Raw genomic sequence first — 20,450 nt, 5'->3', positions numbered from 1 at the left:
ACAATCTTCGGTGCGAATTGTTTTGTACCGCATCGTTCGGCTTGCGGAAGTTGACTTCGTAGGTCTTTGAGAGCAGAGCAAAAGTGCTAACGCGTGCTTCGACTGCTGACTTCGAGTGACTTTGTCAGATCATTTACGGGCACAAAAGTGTGAATGATGTCGTTTCTCCTAATTGGTTCTGACAGTCTTTATCTGTGAATCCATAGTCGTGCAAAGGATTTCCGTTTGGGAGAGGTTTACGATAAATTTAAGTTCGAGAAGGTTTTTATAAAGAACGACGAAAAATGTTTTTAAAAATCAGAAACTGGTTTAACCCCTCAAAACCTCTTCCTTGCGCACGGCAATGCTTGAATTGAGGGATCAACAAACGCATTTATTTCTCATGAAGAGTCCGCGGCTAGTAAGATGTGGAACTAGTTTTGAACCATGAAGAAATGTTTCCATTTAACATCTTATCGATAAGCAATATTTCTTTCCGTCAACAAGAGCAAAGTGTACGAACAAATCAGCCTAAGGTGTGAATCAAGCCGGTAGTGACAACACAAAAAACACTAAGGTGCTAAAATTCAGCCTGGTACATTAATCTTGAACTTGAAAGATCTTCAAAATGCGGAAAAATAAATGAAGGGCAGGGTTTAAAAACTGGCTGGAAGTTTTATTTTGTTGATAGGCTAACCCTACAGCTAAGCTCTTCTAAATAAATTTATTTTCAGTCCATGTTTCGATTTAAGCACCAACTCTCCGTACAGAGTAATTTCTTCTCTGCGGTCCAGAGCCTCGATCCGGTATTTCCGAAGCATTGCCGTAATCACTGATTTCATTTCGAGCAAACCGAATTTCTGTCCGATGCAGTTTCGAGGCCCCCCACTGAACGGTATGTAAGCATACTGATGCCGTCCCACGACGTTCTCCGGCAGGAAGCGATCGGGATCGAACTTTTCCGGATTTGGAAAAACCTCCGGATCGCGATGTAGCTGATAGAGTACAATAATGGCGTTCGTGCTGGCGGGAATTGTGTACTCATCGATTAGCACATCTTCCGTAAGCTTTCGGGCAATTATCGGGATGCTGGGAAACAGTCTGAGAGCTTCTCTGATGCAACAGTCCAGAAACTTCATTTCATTCAGTTCGATCATGGTTGGGGCGCGATCCCGATCTTGGCCCATCACTGAGTCGATTTCTTCGAACAGACGATCCTGTATAAGGGGAGTGCTTCCTAACAGATACATCAGCCAACCGATCGCAGTCGCAGTGGTGTCATGACCACCGAGAATAAAGGTGTCCACTTCCTCCCGTATGTCCCGGTCGCTTAGGGGAACTCCATCCTGTTTAGTCTCTAGCAGTAAATCTAGAAAAGCAAGCTGCCGCTTTCGGTCGATTTCGGATTTTTCTGTCATGGATGATTGCAAGTTCTCGTGATGTAATTGACGTCGCTGCTTGATTACTTTTTCCGAAAATCCGTGCAAGACTTTAAGGCATTCCATTTGTCGTTTGTACTTTTCGGTACGTTTAAAAATAAAATCAGGATGCAACCATATATTTTGTAGACGATCCAGCATAATTTGGCCGATTCTGTGGAAAAAAAAACTTCCAATAAATGATTTTTTCGTATTCGAATAATAGGTTTCACTAACTCTTCATGTGCTTTGACATATTCTGATCCTAATTGCTCCTGCGCAAAGATGGGGACTCCCATTGCAGTTTCTGAAAATAATATAATTATTAACTGGGTGTAATTCCATGTAGATTATCATTCAACAACCGCAAAGAACATCCAGTGAGTATAACGTCGCATATCGGGTGCAATCGAAGCCCTCCTCACGGTCGACTTCCTTCTCCAAAATCCTAACCATCGTTTGGGATTGCTGGTTAAACACTGCCAAAAAATCCGAGAGCATCTTATAGTTGAAGGTAGGGCTCAGCACCTTCCGACGCCGGTACCACTTTGAGGCGGGGCACGTCAGGAGACCATCGCCCAGCCAGGGTCGCAAAAAGTCGTAATCTCGACCCTTCTCGATGTTCACACTGCTGCTCAGAATGCGCTCTACGACAGCGGCCTTCGATACGATCACATACGGTGCCGATCCGTTCCAGAAACGGCTCAGGCCCTGCTTTCGGCCATACATCTTGCGGGCCGCAATCAGTCGGTTGAACATTTCTGTAATGATCGAATGAAATTGTAAAGTTTAATTATGTGCTCATCAATGCGGCGATTCCTTCATCTAGTATATTATTTTGGTTCTGGTCGAAGAAGTGGAGTTTGTTTTGTGTATATTTGGGACCGGATGTCTGAGTTTATAGTTCATAGTCTTAGATGTACTAGAAAACAGCTTTCGACCGTAATTATCTGCACCTTGATTGGGTTGGTTGTTATTTCAGCGGAAAAAAGCAAAATATGTACACATTGAATTATCAGTTACTTATTTACAAATATGATTCATTATACCAGCCTTGTTGCAAATGAGAGTAACATTTGTCATATCCGGTTTAGAAATATTGATTTGGTTGATATTTTGCCTTTGTTCCATTGGCATTTCGTTAAGGAAAACATGCCTCTTCTGTAGACAGTATTTCTAATCAAAATTTGAAAAAAATAAAATCAAAAATTTTCACAGTACCGGGAAGATGATCTTCAGAATAGTCTGTTCTCGAGTTATGTTTGTATTTTTTTGTTTTGGCACGGAAGATCACAGACAGTCTATTTCTATAATTATAAATTTCTACGAGGTTTTCGTAAAAACTGACGAATCTGATTTTTTGTCAATTTTATTTTTGCTTATAAGTCAGTAAACTTTTCTTGGTCTTATTTTGATTTCTGAGGCCTTTTATCACAACCATTTTATGTGAACGAAAATTTATCAAAACAAATAAAAATATATTTTGAGTCTCCGATCGTGTTCAATCTTTTTGTACTATCAATAGTTTGCCATTTTCTTCTGACAAATTGGTACGGCAATGAAAGTTACCTTGACTTTCTAAAAAATAAAACAGTTTTAAAAATAACTGTTAAAAATAAACTTATTGTTTGTTGTTTAAAGGGGATTTTGTGTTTTTGCCTTTCTCCTAGAAAGATATAGCAATCACTCGAAAAACTAAAGGTATAAAAGTACTCCAAAAGGTCGAATCCCGTATATCAATTGACTTAGTTTGACGAGCTGAGCATTTTCTGTATGTGTGTGTGTGTATGTATGTATGTATGTAATGCTCTCCCAATCTCACTCGATTTTCTCAGAGCTGGCTGGACCGGTTTTCATGAAACTAATCGCAAATGAAAGGTCTAGTTGCCTTATAAGACCATACTGAATTTTATTGTAATCGGGTTTTAAGTTTAGAAGTTATGTTTCAAAATGTAAAAATCACGAAATTTCATTATCTAAGAAACTGATGAAGCGATTTGAACAAAATTGGTATCAAAAGAACGGGCTTGTCTTGAACCATTTGTAGATCAATTGATAAGAATCGTGTTTCAAAGACAGTTTAAACTCAGTCTCTCTTCTCAGAGATGGCTGGGCCGATTTTCACAAAATTAGTGTCAAATGGAAGTTCTAGTTGCCCCATAGGACCTCATTGAATTTTATTGCAATTGGACTTTAACTGTGTCCGTTATGTATAATAATGTGAAATCAGGCTCTGAAAAGAATCATATTTCTTAGACTGCTTGAACTCACCCACTTATCTCAAAGATGGTTGGACTGATTTTCATGCATTTAGCTGCAAATTCAAGGTCAAGTTGCCTCATAATACTCTAATAAATTTTATTGTAATCGCACTGTAACGTTGTCTGTTATGCAACGAAATCTAAAAATCACGAAACTTCATTATCTCAGAAACTACACAACCGATTGGAACAAAACCGGTACCAAATGGACGGACTGTCTTCAAAACCATTAACTGATGCTTTTTATTCAAACACGTGGTTCAAAAGTTGAAAAAATAAATGTGTTCCGAAAAGATTTTATTGCCTTTCACCTAGAAGGTATAGCAATCACTGGCAATACCGAAAGTATAAAAGGGCCGAATGGCATATGGGTCATTCCATACGAAGTGACCACGAAAAAGCACAAATTTGGACACGACCATCACAGATTTTGCTCAAAGTTGGGAGAATTATTCATCTACTGTCACTTTGGAAAAATCCCAAATCTGGTGTCGATTGGAATACCCCCCGCTCTCCAGGACCCCCCTGTTTATTGCAAAGTTACGTATTTTTTGTTCAAAATCTTTTTTCTTTTTCTTACAATTCATAGACGTAAGATGTCCGAAAAATACTGATAAATGATTTTTGAAGAAAATAAACCAAGGAATCCAGAGAAAATATAAGTTTTGAACGGAAGTGTTGCCAGATAAATTATTTTTGTAGTTAAAAACTAAATTTACATTTTTCGGCAAATGCAGCCATTTTTATCTTAAATTTGATAATTTCATCGTGTTTCTTGCGAAATTTTACATAAGAAACAACTATCATCCCGAGGTAATATGAGCCAATCTCGAGATATAACATTTTTACGAAAAAAGTTGTAAATTTCGTAATTAATTTATTTTATAGTTTATAGCCGTAAGACACCCGAAAAAATGAAGAAAATAAACCAAGGAATCCAGAAAAAGTATTATTTTTGACCGAAAGTGTTGTCAGATAGATTATTTTTCTATTTTAAAACTAAATATGCATTTTTCGGCAAATGTAGCTGAGTTTATTTTGAATTTGAAGGTTTCATCGTGTTTCTCGGAAAATTTTACGTAGGAAACACTTATCACCCCGTGGTATTGTAAGAAAAAGGAAAACAGAATTGTAAGAAAAAGAAAAACAGAATTTTAAACAAAAATTGCCTGACTTTGTCACAAAGAGGGGGTCCCACAGAGCGGGGAGTATTCCAATCGACACCAAAATTGGGATTTTTTCATAGTGAACCTAGATGAATAATTCCCCCAGCTTTGAGCCAAATCCGTGAAAGTCGTGTCCAAGTTTATTCTTTTCCGTGGTCACTTCGTATGGAATGACCCATATTTGAAATTTCACATCAAAACACTTCAGGCATTGAATAAAGCATTTATTTCACTGTCATATAACCTATAATATGTAACATAAAACCTAAATTAATCCACCTAGCGGTCAGACCCAGCCTTTCTCATTCTAACTTTTATTTGTAAAAAAAAATTAACATGAACGCTTCAATCCAATATATGTATATTCACTCTTTAGGTTCTCAAATATTGATGTTGTAATCTATACATATAAAAATGCAGCCCGGTCTATCTGTCTGATCCATATAGGCTTGAAAACTACCGAACCGAATGACGTGAAAATTTGTATGTAGGGGTTTTGGGTGCCGATAAAGGTTCATATGATAGTTCGAGACCCCTCCCTCTTCTGGAAGGGAGGGGTCCCATACACATGAAACATAAATTTCTGTACATCTCGAGAACTAATCAACTAAATGGAATTAAATTTGGCAGGTAAATGTTTTTAGTAGTAAAAAATATGTACATAATGTTTTGACACCCCTCATTCTTTTGGAAGGGAGAGGTGTCATACACATGAAACACAAATTTCTGCACATCTCGAGAACTAACCGAGTAAATGGAACAAAATTTGGCATGTGAAAGTTTTTAAGGGTAACAAATATGTCCATAATAGTTCGACACACTTCCCTTTTCTGGAAGGGTACATACAAATGAAACATAAATTTCGCACAGCTCAAGAACCAATCAAGAAAATACAACCAAATTTGGTATGTGAATGTTTTTAGAGGTAACAAATATGTTCCATAATCGACCTCAGGCAACATTTTGGATTGTAAGATGACAACTTCCGGTTTCTGGAAAACAGCCAAAAATGGCCGATTTCCACCCAATATAATAATATCCGGATCTAGAATGATAAAGAGGAGCTAAAATCGACCACAGATACCATTTTGAATTCTAAGATGACGACTTCCGGTTTCTGGAAAACAGCTGGAAATGACCAAATACCACCCAATATGGGTATTTCCGGAATCGTAATGACGCACTGGAGCCACAAATCGACAAATCGACCAATACCGAGACCGGGACCGAGTTAAGCTATTGGTCATTATTTTTCAACATTATGTATAATCTGATCAACTGTTTCGATTTAAGATATTTTGTAATATCGGCATAAAATTTTCAAAGTTTTAAAAATAAACATAGGTTTACCTACTATCCTGCAAATGTGCTACAGTGAACAACCTTTTTTAAATTTTTTATCAAATAATATTTGTTTGTTTATGTAGAAGAAGACGAAAACAAAAAAGTAGACTAAGGTGGTGGTGATAGGATGAGGATTGTTATGTTGTTATGCAACACTAGAAAACGTTTCTGTGGTGGAACGCAGATGACAGATGTTTCATGCGCATCATTTATCATGTGTAAAGTTATATCGGAGTATTAGAGAGTGATTTGAATTACCCATCAATGATTAAAAGAGGACAGTACAAAGACAAATTTCTGTATGTGTGAATATTTGTAAAATGTTTTTTTTCAATCACATTCATTTTTTTGTAAGTTCAGCTTAAATATAACATATGTAACATCAAACAATTGAGAAAATCAACTATTATTTAAGTTATGAAATAAAAAAAAAAATAAAACGTTAGAAAACAATTTTTCGAAAATAATCAAATAATGGAGAAAAAGTCTTTAGAGACAAATCGCGCGAAATGACCGTTGGTCGAATATCGACCATTTTTGATTTGAATGATACTTTGCACACGTATTTGGCTTAGCAAAATGAGAATTTTTCACAGGTGGAGAGATTTTTTACACCCATGAGTTACATTCTAAAAGGGCGTATGTCTTTTGGCATAGGTTTTATTCGAAGCATTGTAGCCCAGAAACCGTTGGTTGTATAGAAAAACTGTCTGAGAATGAGTTGTAAGGAATTAAAAATGCACCATAAAAAAAATATACACTGTACAAAAAAAATTTTTTTTGACCAAAATGAATTGAAAATAAACATTAAATTTGAATTTAAAAAAAAGAGTTGAATTTTTTTTTCATTTATTTTTAAAGAAACTTGACGTTAATACGCAACTTTTTAAAAAAAGTCCAGGATGGAGAAATGTAAAATAGCTTTTTTATGGTAGATTAATTTTTTTATAAAAAGTTTAATTCAAACATTTTTCATAATATTTGTATTTTGATGATTTTAAAAGATGCAGAAAGTCATTTTGAATCAAAAAGCTCTTGGTAGTAAACATTTTCGAGGCATCGGTTTTCGAGTTATTTTAAATTTAAGCTCGAAAAATTATTAATATTTCGGAAAATACACGTTTTTCTTAATTTGCCCATGGTTCTCCAGCAGAAACCATACGTTCATTGGAATGCTTGATCAAAAATATACAATTCATTCTTTGACAACAAAACGATTGGATAAATAACTCAAGCGCTAATCCGTAGCCTACCTACACGTTCCCCCTTGCCAAATGTTATATAAAAAAATATGTTTGTCGTGCAACACTACCTACTTGTTTACTAATAATATCTGTTTGTAAAGTACGCAACCAATAACTACTGGGTAACCTATAATATCTGTTTTCGTATATAAATACGATTGCACTACTCCAGATGTGTTAGTAACAGTTTGCATTTTGTGAAGATGAATAAAGTGAAAATGGAATACACCAAGCCCAAATGCTGTAAACCCTTTCCTGATCATCGATGCTCATCAAGCTTACGCAAATTAAACAAAAACGTTATTGCAAAATAAAAATATTGAACAGTCAAGCCCATTTTAATACGTCTTTATCAATTTGTGATTCACCATTCATCCCTTCGTTGTTTACTATTCAGAATCTGGAACACTTAAGAATATCAGCTTTATCATAATATCGGAAGTACTCCATCTTGATACTGTTGCGGTTCAGGTGTTCATTGCCAAATCATGAGTTTTTTGAAAACAACAATAGAGTTGAAAAAAGCGATATTAATGTCTGATGGAGCTGCCTCACAATATAAAAATAGAAAAACTTTGCAAGTCTTTGCAAGCTCAGAACAAAATATAACGTCGATGCAGAGTAGCATTTTTTGCGACTTCTCATGTTAAAGGCCCATGCGAAGCAATTGGTGGCATATTAAAACGAATGGCAGGAAATGCAAGTTTAGCTAGAGAACATGAACATCCCATTACAAGCGCAAAAGAATTGTATATGATTGGTATAATCAGAAAAGTAATAAAAATTCATCAAAAATGTTATTCAGTTGGGTATCATATGAAGAATATGAACAAGGAGTAACAGAATGGAGCAATATTTTCAAAATATCTATAATAATAGCTGCCACACAAAAGTATTACTCTTTTGTTCCGATTTCAGAAAATAAGATACAAACGAAGCTGTTTTCAAAAGATGACGAATCATTTACTTATGATGTGTATAAAATATAAGGTGGAACTAGTTCTGTAAAGTATCTATGTCATAAAAAAATATGTTCCTAAGATAATAAAACTCAAAAATAAATATTTGATTCTTCTATATATTTATATCACTTAGAACATTTAACTCTTTTCTCGAGAACCGTTCGCCCAATCGTTTTGTTGTCAAAAAATGATTTGTATATTTTTGATCAAGCATTCCAATGAACGTATGGTTTTTGCTGGAGAACCATGGACAAATTAAGAAAAACGTGTATTTTCCTAAATAATTATAATTTTTCGAGCTCAAATTAGAAATAACTCGAAAACCAATGCTTTTAGAATGTTGACTACCAAGAGCTTTTTGATTCAAAATGACTCTCTGCATCTTTTAAAATCATCAGAATAGAAATATTTTGAATAATGTTTGAATTAGAATTTCATAAAAAAATAATCTACCATAAAAAAATTATTTTTCATTTCTCCATCCTGGACTTTTTTTAAAAGTTGCGTATTAACGTCAAGTTTCTTAAAAAAAAATGAAGAAAAATTCAACTCTTTTTTTTTAAAATTGAAATTTAATGGTTATTTTTAATTTTTTTTTGGTCAAAAAAATTTTTTTTGTACAGTGGATATTTTTTTATGATGCATTGTCGATTCGCTACAACTCATTCTCAGAGAGTTTTTCTATACAACCAACGGTTTCTGGGCTACAGTGCTTCGAATAAAACCTATGCCAAAAGACATACGCCCTTTTAGAATGTAACTCATGGGTGTAAAAAATCTCTCCCCCTGTGAAAAATGCTCAGTTTACTAAGCCAAATACGTGTGCAAAGTTTCATTCAAATCAAAAATGGTCGATTAAAGTTTCGCGTATTTCCAGGTTTTGAAATGATTTTGCTCTAATGTGAAAACACACTTATAACGATTATATTGTAGGACTCAAAATTGTATTTTAATGCCTGAATGATTTACCTTTTGATATTTAATGACAGATAAATAATGATCCAGGTTCGCACCATGCTGATTGTGGTTTGAACCATAAATGTTTCAAAACTGTTCTTGCTTAATTATAATTGGTTTGGATAATATATAATAATGCCGACGAACCAGGTCGTATATGAACAACCAAAGCCAAATTCAATGCTTTTTTAAGTGTAAATGGCAGTGCGTCTTGAACTGTCCTACAGATCAGACGATTTTTCGGTTGCTTGTGGACTGGTCTTTGACTGCCTATAGCTTCAAAGTTTGTGTTTTGTCAGTGTGTCTTTTAAAGACTACCTGAAAGTTATTTCCCATCAGTTTTTCTCAAGACTACCTACTTTTGAATTTAACATTTGTTTTAACTTTTTTCGTATCACCAGAAATGGCTGGACGGAAAAAGAAACCTCGCATCGCTGCGGGGAGGAAAAGAGAGGCATCTCTTTCTGACACTTCGATTGTCTGTAGTGACAATCCTTTTGATATTTTGCTTGAGCATGAAGCTGGTGAAATGGAAGTTACCAATAATGAAACTATACAAAATATAAAACCTTTAAAAAAGGAGAAAATTCCACCTATTGTGGTAACTATTTCTTCTGAATTTAAGGTCTCACCAACGATCAAACCGTTGATGAGATCAAACTTACTTTAACAGAATTACTTGGCATAAAATCACGAGGCGAAAACAGTCAGAGAACTGGAATTTCCCTTGTTAATTATTTAATTCATTTTAACCGCAATGAGGTTAACAACTTAAAATTCTTTGAAAAAGCACATGCTTTGTATAATGTGCGTGTAAAGTGGGAAATTTATAGGAAGTATGGCGGAGGTGAAAAGCATATCACCCAATGCCGTACTTGCCAACGTTATGGCCATGGTTCCAAATTCTGTAACATGGACCAAAAATGTCTTAATTGTGGAGACTCTTCTCACAAAAAGGACACATGTCCTGTGAAAGAGAGTAAAAATTTTCGCTGTGCGAATTGTAACGGCAACCATATGTCAAATTTTTATCAATGCCCAGTCCGTTTAGCAATTTTTAAGGCAAGGCAAGGTAAACAAAATTCAATTTCTCAATTAAAACCAACTTCAAAACAAAATTCTCCAAGCGTACCAGTGACGCATAGTTTACCTACTCCTTTACATACCCGTTTAACTTATGCACAGGTTACAGGTAGTTCGAGCATTATACCGCCTAGTGTTGGTAGTTCGAAAATGACCGTTAATACGGGTAAGCAAAACACGCTAGAACATAATTGTACACCTATTACTCCAGCTAATATTGCTGCCGAAAATATTTTTTCTAATGTCAACTGCCTGGGGCCTATTACGGCAGGTAAACTTTCTTTTTTGCAACAGGCAATGTTCGATCTTATGAACGCCATGTTGCAGGCAAAATCAATGTTTGAAGCCATTCAAATAGGCACAAATTTTACTATTAAAATTGTTTCTAATTTAAAATTTAGCAATGATTTTAAATAAAACAATTGAAATATTAAATTGGAATGCTCGCTCATTGAAGGCCAATGAGAATGAGCTTTTTAATTTTTTAACAGTAAATAATGTGCATATTGCAATTATTACTGAAACATTTTTGAAACCTAACATAAAATTAAAATATGATCCCAATTACGTGGTTCATAGATATGATAGGATCAGGGTTCCGGCGGTGGAGTTGCAATTGTTATTCATCGCCGAATCAAACATCGTGCTCTTCCCCATCTTGAGACGAAAGTTATTGAAACTTTGGGAATTGAAGTTCAAACTGCACTTGGGATTTCATTTATTGCCGCAGCATATTTACCATTTCAATGCAGACGCGAGCTCAAAAATTATTTTAAAGGTGATTTACAAAAACTCACCAGAAATCGTCCGAAATTTTTCATAATCGGCGATTTTAACGCTAAACATCGTTCATGGAATAATTCTCAAAGTAATTCCAATGGCAAAATTTTATTCAATGATTGTTCTTCAGGATACTATTCTATTTTGTCTCCGAATAGTCCTACATGCTTTTCTTCTGTAAGAAACCCTTCAACAATTGATTTGGTGCTAACAGATCAAAGTCATGTATGTAGTGATTTGATCACACATGCTGACTTTGATTCTGACCATCTTCCAATAACTTTTTCTTTATCACATGAATCAGTTTTAAACCCTATGAGCTCTGTTTTTAACTATAACAAGGCTAATTGTGAAAGATACAAAACTCATATTGAGAGAAATTTCAATAATGAGCTTGATTTGCAAAACGAAGTAAATATTGATTCCGCTTTGGAAGCATTAAAACGTGCAATTGTTGATGCCAGGAATTATTCTGTTCCAAAGGCTCAAGTGAAATTTGATTCACCAATAATTGACGAAAATCTTCAACTTCTAATTCGTTTGAAAAATGTCCGCAGACGTTAATATCAACGTTCTCGTGACCCTGTTTTTAAAACTATTTATAAAGATTTACAGAAAGAGATTAAACATAGGTTTACTCTTCTGAGAAATCAAAATTTTGAGACTAAAGTTGAAAAATTGAAACCATATTCAAAACCATTTTGGAAGCTGTCGAAGATTCTTAAGAAACCTTCAAAGCCTATACCAGTTTTAAAAGATGGTGAACGTTTTCTTGTATACAATGAACAAAAGGCTCAAAGACTTGCTCAGCAGTTTGAGAGTGTTCATAACTCAAATTTGAATTTTGTGAGTCCAATTGAAAATGAAGTCACACGTCAATTTGATTTAATTTCTTCCCAGAATTTTTTACCTGCAGAAATAATTGAAACTAACTTGAATGAGATTAAATCAATTATTAAAAATTTCAAAAATATGAAAGCACCTGGTGACGATGGAATCTTTAATATACTAATCAAACATCTCCCTGAGAGCACAATGGAATTTTTAGTGAAAATTTCCAATTGCTGCTTCAAAACTGCATATTTTCCCAAATTATGGAAAAATGCAAAAATTACTCCCATTTTAAAACCGGATAAGAACCCAGCTGAAGTTTCAAGTTATCGACCAATCAGTTTGCTTTCTTCAATAAGTAAACTGTTTGAGAGAATTCTTCTTAACAGAATGATGTCACACATCAACGAAAATTCAATTTTTGCAAATGAACAGTTTGGATTTCGCCATGGGCATTCCACAACTCATCAATTGCTCAGAGTTACTATTATGATACGAGCTATTAAATCTGAAGGTTAACCACTGGAGCTGCTCTTTTAGACATAGAAAAAGCATTCGACAGTGTTTGGCATAAAGGTTTGATTGCGAAATTGCAAACTTTTAATTTTCCAATTTTCCTAATCAAAATTTTAAAAAAATATCTCACTGATCGAACTCTGCAGGTTGTCTATCAGAATTCAAAATCTGATAGATTTCCTGTCAGAGCAGGTGTACCTCAAGGTTCAGTCTTGGGTCCAGTCCTGTACAACATATTCACTTCAGATCTTCCTGATTTGCCTCCAGGATACACAAAGTCATTGTTCTGCGATGACACAAGCATTTTCGTAAAAGGAAAAAGTCTTCGTGACATATGCAGTCGATTGCAGAAAAGTTTAGATATTTTTTCTTCCTACTTGCAAAAGTGTAAAATCTCTCCCAATGCTTCTAAAACTCAAATGATAATTTTTCCGCATAAGCCTAGGGCTTCTTTCCTCAAGCCAAACAATAATCACGTTGTCAAGATGAATGGGGTTATTTTAAGTTGGTCCGACAAGGTTAAGTACTTGGGACTAATTTATGATAAAAAACTTATTTTCAAAGAGCACATTGAGAGTATACAAGCCAAGTGCATCAAATATACGAGATGTTTATATCCTCTCATTAACAGGAATTCTAAACTTTGTTTAAAGAACAAACTTTTGATTTACAAACAAATTTTTAGACCAGCAATGCTTTATGCTGTACCGATCTGGTCAAGTTGCTGTTCAACAAGGAAGAAAACGCTCCAAAGGATTCAGAATAAAATTCTGAAAATGATTTTGAAGCGTCCTCCTTGGTTTGGTACACTCGAATTACATAGACTTACTGGTGTTGAACCATTAGAAGCTATGTCAAATAAAATTATTAACAATTTTCGACAAAAATTGTTGCAATCCTCAATTGCTACGATAAGCTCTCTTTATAGCCAATAAGTTAGCAATTAAGTTAGTTGTAAGTTTACTTCCCCTTTTCTGACAAGTAGGTTGAAATCCCTACGAATGATAAGTCCTAATTGCGAAAGCAAACAAATCCTAACAATTAAAATTACAAATTTCTAACAGTGTTGAGAAGTCACCATTTGTGATTGGACACACATACTCATTATTTACTAATATTTATCATAAATACTTAAGCTACTAACAAATCCCCCCTTAAAAAAAAATAAAGTGTAAATGATTGAACTTAAGGATATAATTTTTAATATGTAAAAAAATCCTATGTTAAGACAGATATCGAAAGCATATTATGCAATCGTTCTAATCTAAAATAACTGAAATTTATATGATTATTTTTTCGTAATGGTTCGAACCAGGATCAATTTTGGCATGGTTCGAACCAGGATCAAAAACCCTATATCAGTACCCGATTTTGCCTGCCCCCGATTTTGTCTGCCCCAAATTTTATCACATTTTCATCCGATTTTATCATCATATAACATTTTATTGAAAAAATGTCAGGGTGAACTGATTTTCTATTACGCTTCAATATTTTAGTACTTTTTCATAATTCTGTGTAGAATATCATCATTCTGGATGTAGTTTACATTAAAAAATTCAACCGTTGCACAATGTTACATCTTGCTGTTTTCGAGTGAATAGTGATACGAATGTTAATTATAACCGCATAATATGTTCGGAGAAGTTTCAAAATATTTGAAAACGAATCGTTTGATGTGGAGAGATTGGTGATTAATCCTCCTAAAAGTGAGATAGAATATTTACTTTTTCATTAGATAAAGATAGACGCTTGGTGTCTTAGGCAAAGTATAAGGTGATCTCAAAACAAAAAAACTTTGCAAAAGACACCATGTTTCTATCTCTTACATATTATATTATAAAGTTTTCTATGAACCAGAAAGGTAAAGGGGGCATTCGAAGGAGCTCGATGATATCAAAAAATGTCTGACATGCATGCATGGTAAAAACGTCATAGCAAACTGAGTAACACACATTTTGACTCACGTCAATAAATAAACTCACGTCATAAATTATGTAAGGACTTTTTTTTGAAATTTTCAACCGATAAGATCGCAGCGATAAATAGTTCAACAAATTTATATTTTTTCAGTTTTTTGATTTTTTTAATCCTGCGTAAGATTCTCTTGAATCCCCCTCTTCCACTTCGTGAGCCAGATGAGAGGCTAGAGAACGACGATGTTATGTATGGAGCTGTTTATAAAAGTATTTGTTACAAAATCTGTTTTTCCTTCCGAGTGCCCACTTTGGTTTGTTCAGAAAAGTTGTAGGCAACTAAATTATCTATCTGAAAAAAATTATTATAAAAAACAGTGATGACCGTTTTTTTATAATGACATTTTGTTTTTGAAATAAGTTTTTTTTCAGTACAGCATCTAAAATTGAATTTTTTTACTATTTTTCTTATAAAAGCTCACACAGTTTTCTTAAATTCATCCCTTGACAACTTTTCTCTATCTTTTGTCATTATTCAGATACAGTCTCTCTACAATTAGTCATTTGGGCAATACGCTAAACGTTGAAAAATGAATATAAAATCGGAAAAGTTATCAACTACGAATGTTTTACTATCTATTTCTGTGTTCTGATGTATACTTTCGATCGACAATAAGTTTCACTGCAGTTGATGTGTGTAAATCGGTTAAAAGAAAAATAGTACTTGCATAGCAAAAGACACAATTATGGGCCACTGTTGGCCTTCAAGACATACATCAGACTGAAGGCTGAAGCTGGACGAATTGGACTGGCCATAAACGCATCGAAGACCAAGTACATGAGAGGAAGAGGTTCCAGAGAAGACAGTGTCAACCTCCCGCCACGAATCCATATTAGCGGTGATGAAATCGAGGTGGTAGACGAGTTCGTGTACCTGGGCTCACTGGTGACTGCTGACAACTACACCAGCAGAGAAATTCGTCGACGCCGCCGCTCGAATAAAATCCGCCGTCACACGAAGTTAACCATCTACAAAACACTGATCAGACCGGTAGTCCTCTACGGCCACGAAACCTGGACTATGCTCGTGGAGGACCAACGCGCCCTTAGGGTTTTCGAACGAAAGGTGTTGCGTACCATCTGTGGTGGAGTGCAGATGGAAGATGGATCATGGCGGAGGCGGATGAACCACGAGTTGCATCAGCTACTGGGAGAACCACTCATCGTTCAAACGGCGAAAATCGGGAGACTAGGGTGGGCTGGGCATGTCGTTAGGATGTCGGACGACAACCCGGTGAAAATGGTTCTTGATAACAACCCGACTGGAACAAGGCGACGGGGCACGCAGCGAGCAAGGTGGCTCGATCAAGTGGAAGACGACCTGCGGGGCCTCCGCAGACGACATGGCTGGCGAGCTGCAGCCATGGACCGAGTTGAATGGAGACGAATTCTTCGAACAGCAAGGGACACTTCGGCCTGGAGCTGACTGGTAAGGTAAGTTGGCCTTCAAGATCATTTAGTTTATAAAACCATCAAAATTCATCACAAAAGTTATTTTATTGTTGTAAAAGCTTGATATTAAGTTATGTATTCTCATGCAAAAGTAATAAAAGTAGCCAAAATATGGACTGATCCACAATTGTGCACCGCAAAACGTGACATTACTACAATTAAGGGTCACTTCACTTATCGCACCGAGCAGAATTATTGTTTTTAGTAACATTCTTAACATTAAATCATTTCAATCGTATGAATAGGGTTACAATTGAGTTATAAAAAATACCCTAGGGGTTGTATGAAATGGTGACGTAGGACTCAATGTATATATTATATGCTGCGATAAACTATTCATAGGCAACACTACCGTTTATATTTGATGGTCGTTATTGTAAAACTAACGATGCATGAATACATGAAAATTTTACCCTAGTAGTAGTTGTGAAAATTCTCATAACTCTTATCTTCAAGCAACTATAGTTTTGAAAAGAACCGATTCAATAATCTTCAGTATGAAATTCGTGCTACAGAACGCTGATGATCGCACCACCACCGGTAGTATTGAATATTTTGTTGGCCGCGCATAAAATTTGCTCTCCGCTGTGCCCTCCAGTAGCTGTGCCAGCAAAATATCCTGCAGCGTACGATGGTAACTGTTGCTGCCGTATGCAAAATAAATATAACATTCTCCGCACTGCCTGGAAGTTGACTCGTATGCAGCTCTCGTTTCTCAATGTCGCGTACCTTTAACAGCTGCACTGCACTCGCTATTGTGTAACAAACTAAACTAAAGCTGAATTTTCTAATCGCAGTCTATTGTATCGAGTTTAGAGTAGATTTTTGCCATTAGGGCGTGGCCACACAGCTTAGAGAAAAACAAACAAACCAAAACACTTTGTTGAGGCAAAATATGTAGGCAGTGGAATTTATTTCGTCCATGTTATTGTTATCTGTGCTCGGGAAGCAATCCAATAACGTGGGAAATGTATGGGAAAGCTTGACCTTGAAACTTTTCACCTCTTTTCACCAGTGAGCAGTAAAGCAGCAATGTTGAACATTATATAAAACACCAGTTATTACATTTACCAGTTTCATTTTCAATTTCACAAAGTGTCATCTAGTATAGAAAACAAAGACGTAGTCCTACGTCAATACCACTGCCAATGAAAATTGTTCAGTTTCGTGAGAATAGACGTATTTGCGTAAAAGTGACCCATAATTGTAGCTGACCCATGGTTGTGGAGGCACTGTATAACGTTTTATAAAAAAAAACAACTGAGCTTTTTTCATATGTTTTTACATATAAATTTTCCAAAAAAAAATTAAAACTTAAAAAATTTCCCGATTTTATTACCCCAAACCGCATCAGGGGGGTGATATAACCGGGTGATCACTGTATTATCCAGGTGTATTTTTTCTGAAACTTGAAGTGTTCGTGAAAATCTATTTTAACTTATAATAAGTTCGAATGAGAAAGGCTTGGTCTGACCGCTAGGTGGATTAATTTGTTTTTTTTTTAAATTCTTCTTTTGTATGTGACTCAATAAGCATGGTTTGGTTTGTACTTTCGTGGGTGGCAAAATTTTGTAGACTCAAGAGTAATGAAGCGTTGTTAATTAATTGAAGCGTTGTTAATTAGAAAATTTTGATCGCATAGAAAATGCTAAACAACTTTCAGAAATAGAAATATCAGAAATAAAAAATGGTACTAAACTAAACCACTGGCAAAAAACGTCTTGCATTTGAAAAAAAAATTCCATTGTATATTTTATATTTACCTACAACTCGTTATTAGATAGTTTCTAATCCGACTAAAGGTTTCAGAATTACATTTCTTTCTAAAAGGTACTTGTCAAATACCTCTGAATTATACGTCTGCTAACTATGCTAATTTATATAAAAGTAAAAAGTAATAGAATTATAGGCAAAGTAACTGACATTTCGTCATTCATATGAATGTTCTTCTTTTGCAGTTCTATATGACGTTGAAGTGGGAAAAACAAGTGAGGCTATAATGAGAATATAAAAATATTCACTGGTAGGGGAAAATTATTTATCAAAAATTTAAAAGAATATTTCGGAAGCCGAAAAGCAGGATTTGAGAATAAGAGAGTTAAACATTAAACTGGGACACGGTTATATGGGAAAAAAGCGATGGTGTTATTTTCTCGCTCCCATGCACTTTTCATGTTCCTTATAGGTCCTATAACAACTGTGTCATTTTTCAGGTCGATCGGTGGAACTATATTTTTGTGCCCAATTTTTAAAGTTTCCATACGATTTTATATGGGAGAATTAACTTTTTCAAAATTCATTCTCTGGAGATGTCCAGTTAGCTCTCAAAAATATATCAATACACGATATTTATAGGAAATTTTCCTGAGAAAAACTCTTCTGAAGACCGTTGTTGCAAATTCAACCATGTGATAAGCAGTGATGGCGTGAACTCGTGCAAAGTTCAACTGAGTAACACTTTTCCAGATTTGAATACAACTTGAATCTGCTTCCTCTCGATAGTTTGAGTTTTTTTGCACCGTACACTCTGATCGATTGAGTTTAAATGCGTGCAATGCGTGCAGTGCACGATGTATCCAACGATGCAGGCGATGATATGACGCTATGAGTTTTGTTTTTAGATCGAATTTATGCTTTTAAAGGACAATGCAACAAACTGTTGCAGCAGACGCGGCGCGAATTTCATCGCCATTCGATTTTTATGCAATTGTTGTTATGCAGGATTCAAACTCAAATCCAACTCAAGTGTAATGCACTGTTAGTAGGGTTTACGTGCAAACCGAAAATAAATGTGCAAGCAAGTTTTAAAACTCACTTGGATACGAGTGCAAAGTCACACTGCTTACTCTGATGATAAGTAATGATATCGCGTAAAATTTATCTTAGAGGCTTCTCCGAAGATACTATGAGCAAAAATCACACTTACAAGCTTAATTCCACGCGAAATTCTCATCCTTAAGCAATTATGCAATAGCAATATGCTGTAGCAGTGTTGCTAGTAAAATTCAATGATGAGTCGTTCGTCAGACACTCAATCAGTTTGGGGTTAATAACTTTTTCTACAAGCATCGTAGCGCCCTACGGTCTTCAGAAGAGTTTTTACCAGAAAAATTTCCTATAAATATCATGAATCGATATATTTTTAGAACCCAACTGGAAATCTCTAGAGAATAAATTTTGGAAAAGTAGATTTTTCCATATAAAATTGTATGGAAACTTTAAAAAATCGGGCGCGAAAATATAGTTAAACCGATCGATTTTAAAATTTACACAGCTGTTATAGGATCCATAAGGACCACGAGAAGTGCATGGGAGCTAACATTTATTTTTGTCCCACCCTATTGAACATACAATGACTTACAAGTTTTATTTATTCTTAACTTTACATAAAACCATCAAATGAAACCATGGCTCGAGAAAAACTCTTAGATATAAAACTATCTATCTCAAGAAAGACTATACTATCTTTTTATTACAAAAGTTCACAACAATGGACATCGTAATTCTGATTCCCCAACAAAAAAACACTATCTTTTAGTTGTACAATATTAAATACACCGCTTACAACTTAGACGCTCATAAAACCTTCGAACATATTGACGACATTTATTAAGTCTAGTCGTTATTTTTCGCTGCTGATATTGATGGAAAATATAAATTCAAACAGTGGTACCGACAAAAAACGTGTCGCGTGCTCGCAGAAAAACAAACATTGTGTATATTTGTGTAACAACTTTTTTTTTGGAAGTGCACCGAAAACGCCTTCCACAGGCGTTAGAGCACTTTCTCCAAATGATTTTGTTTGCTGACTTAAGAGGTAAATTCGAACCTATGTGAATATTTCATTTGAACATTTTGTATACTTAATATAAGGTTCTCGATAACCTATTGGATTGATTACAATGTATAACACAATGAACCTCGCACGACACAAGCTTTCACTCTGGAACAAACCAACCGCAAAACCCACCTTCTCGATCCGTAGATATCATGAGCGAGTTCCCCAACAGCGGAACACTGGCTGGCCCAGGAAGTTGGTTCACATAGTACTGGACACTTTTCACAGTCACTTTTTTGTTCTTTTTCGTGAGTAGTTCAAACCGCCATCCGTTGCCACCGACGGCATTGGAGATCCAGAGCCCGGTCAGCACCACAAAAAGTGCCACCGTCAGTGGGTGGATCCCTTTCACCAGATGCTCAATCTGAGAAGCGAACGTTATCAGAACTAACCAATTCTCCATTCGTGGATCGGCCTGAGGCGAGCGCACCAATGTCCTACAAACCGGCGAAAATTAACACCTCGATGCAGAAGGTCCCTACAAAATTATCGTATGCGCGCGAGTTCTGCACTTGCGATTTCGTGGGTAAGCCCGGTAAGACTGACGGACAGAACGGTCAGCGCGCTGGCAGATAAAAAGTGATTGCTCAGCTCCGGGCGAATGACCTGCTCCGTGTGTGCACTCACAGGGAGCCCCAGACTTTAT

General features: G+C 35.6%; 1 protein-coding gene across 1 annotated transcript; it reads right to left on the bottom strand.

Annotated features, from left to right (window-relative positions):
- Positions 1 to 634: 634 nt before the first annotated feature.
- Positions 635 to 20,359, bottom strand: LOC129718371 (cytochrome P450 4c3-like). Its single transcript, XM_055669103.1, has 4 exons — positions 19,937 to 20,359; positions 1,763 to 2,158; positions 1,635 to 1,704; positions 635 to 1,572 (listed from the first exon to the last, which is right to left on the bottom strand). The coding sequence occupies exons 1-4, from the start codon at positions 20,205 to 20,207 to the stop codon at positions 684 to 686; spliced, it is 1,626 nt and encodes a 541-aa protein (XP_055525078.1). The 5' UTR covers positions 20,208 to 20,359; the 3' UTR covers positions 635 to 683.
- Between the last annotated feature and the right edge of the window lie 91 nt (positions 20,360 to 20,450).

The sequence above is a fragment of the Wyeomyia smithii genome, chromosome 1 (assembly GCF_029784165.1).
Source record: "Wyeomyia smithii strain HCP4-BCI-WySm-NY-G18 chromosome 1, ASM2978416v1, whole genome shotgun sequence".
NCBI lineage: Eukaryota > Metazoa > Arthropoda > Insecta > Diptera > Culicidae > Wyeomyia > Wyeomyia smithii.
This window is presented reverse-complemented; position numbering and strand designations above follow the sequence as displayed.

Excerpts from the sequence above, each read along its gene's own strand:
- LOC129718371 (XM_055669103.1), bottom strand. The coding sequence starts at position 20,207 with ATGGAGAATTGGTTAGTTCTGATAACGTTCGCTTCTCAGATTGAGCAT. Across the intron at positions 2,159-19,936 it reads GATATCTACGGATCGAGAAG|AAATGTTCAACCGACTGATT; the intron begins GTGGGTTTTGCG and ends CGATCATTACAG. Across the intron at positions 1,573-1,634 it reads TATGTCAAAGCACATGAAGA|AATCGGCCAAATTATGCTGG; the intron begins GTTAGTGAAACC and ends TTTTTTCCACAG.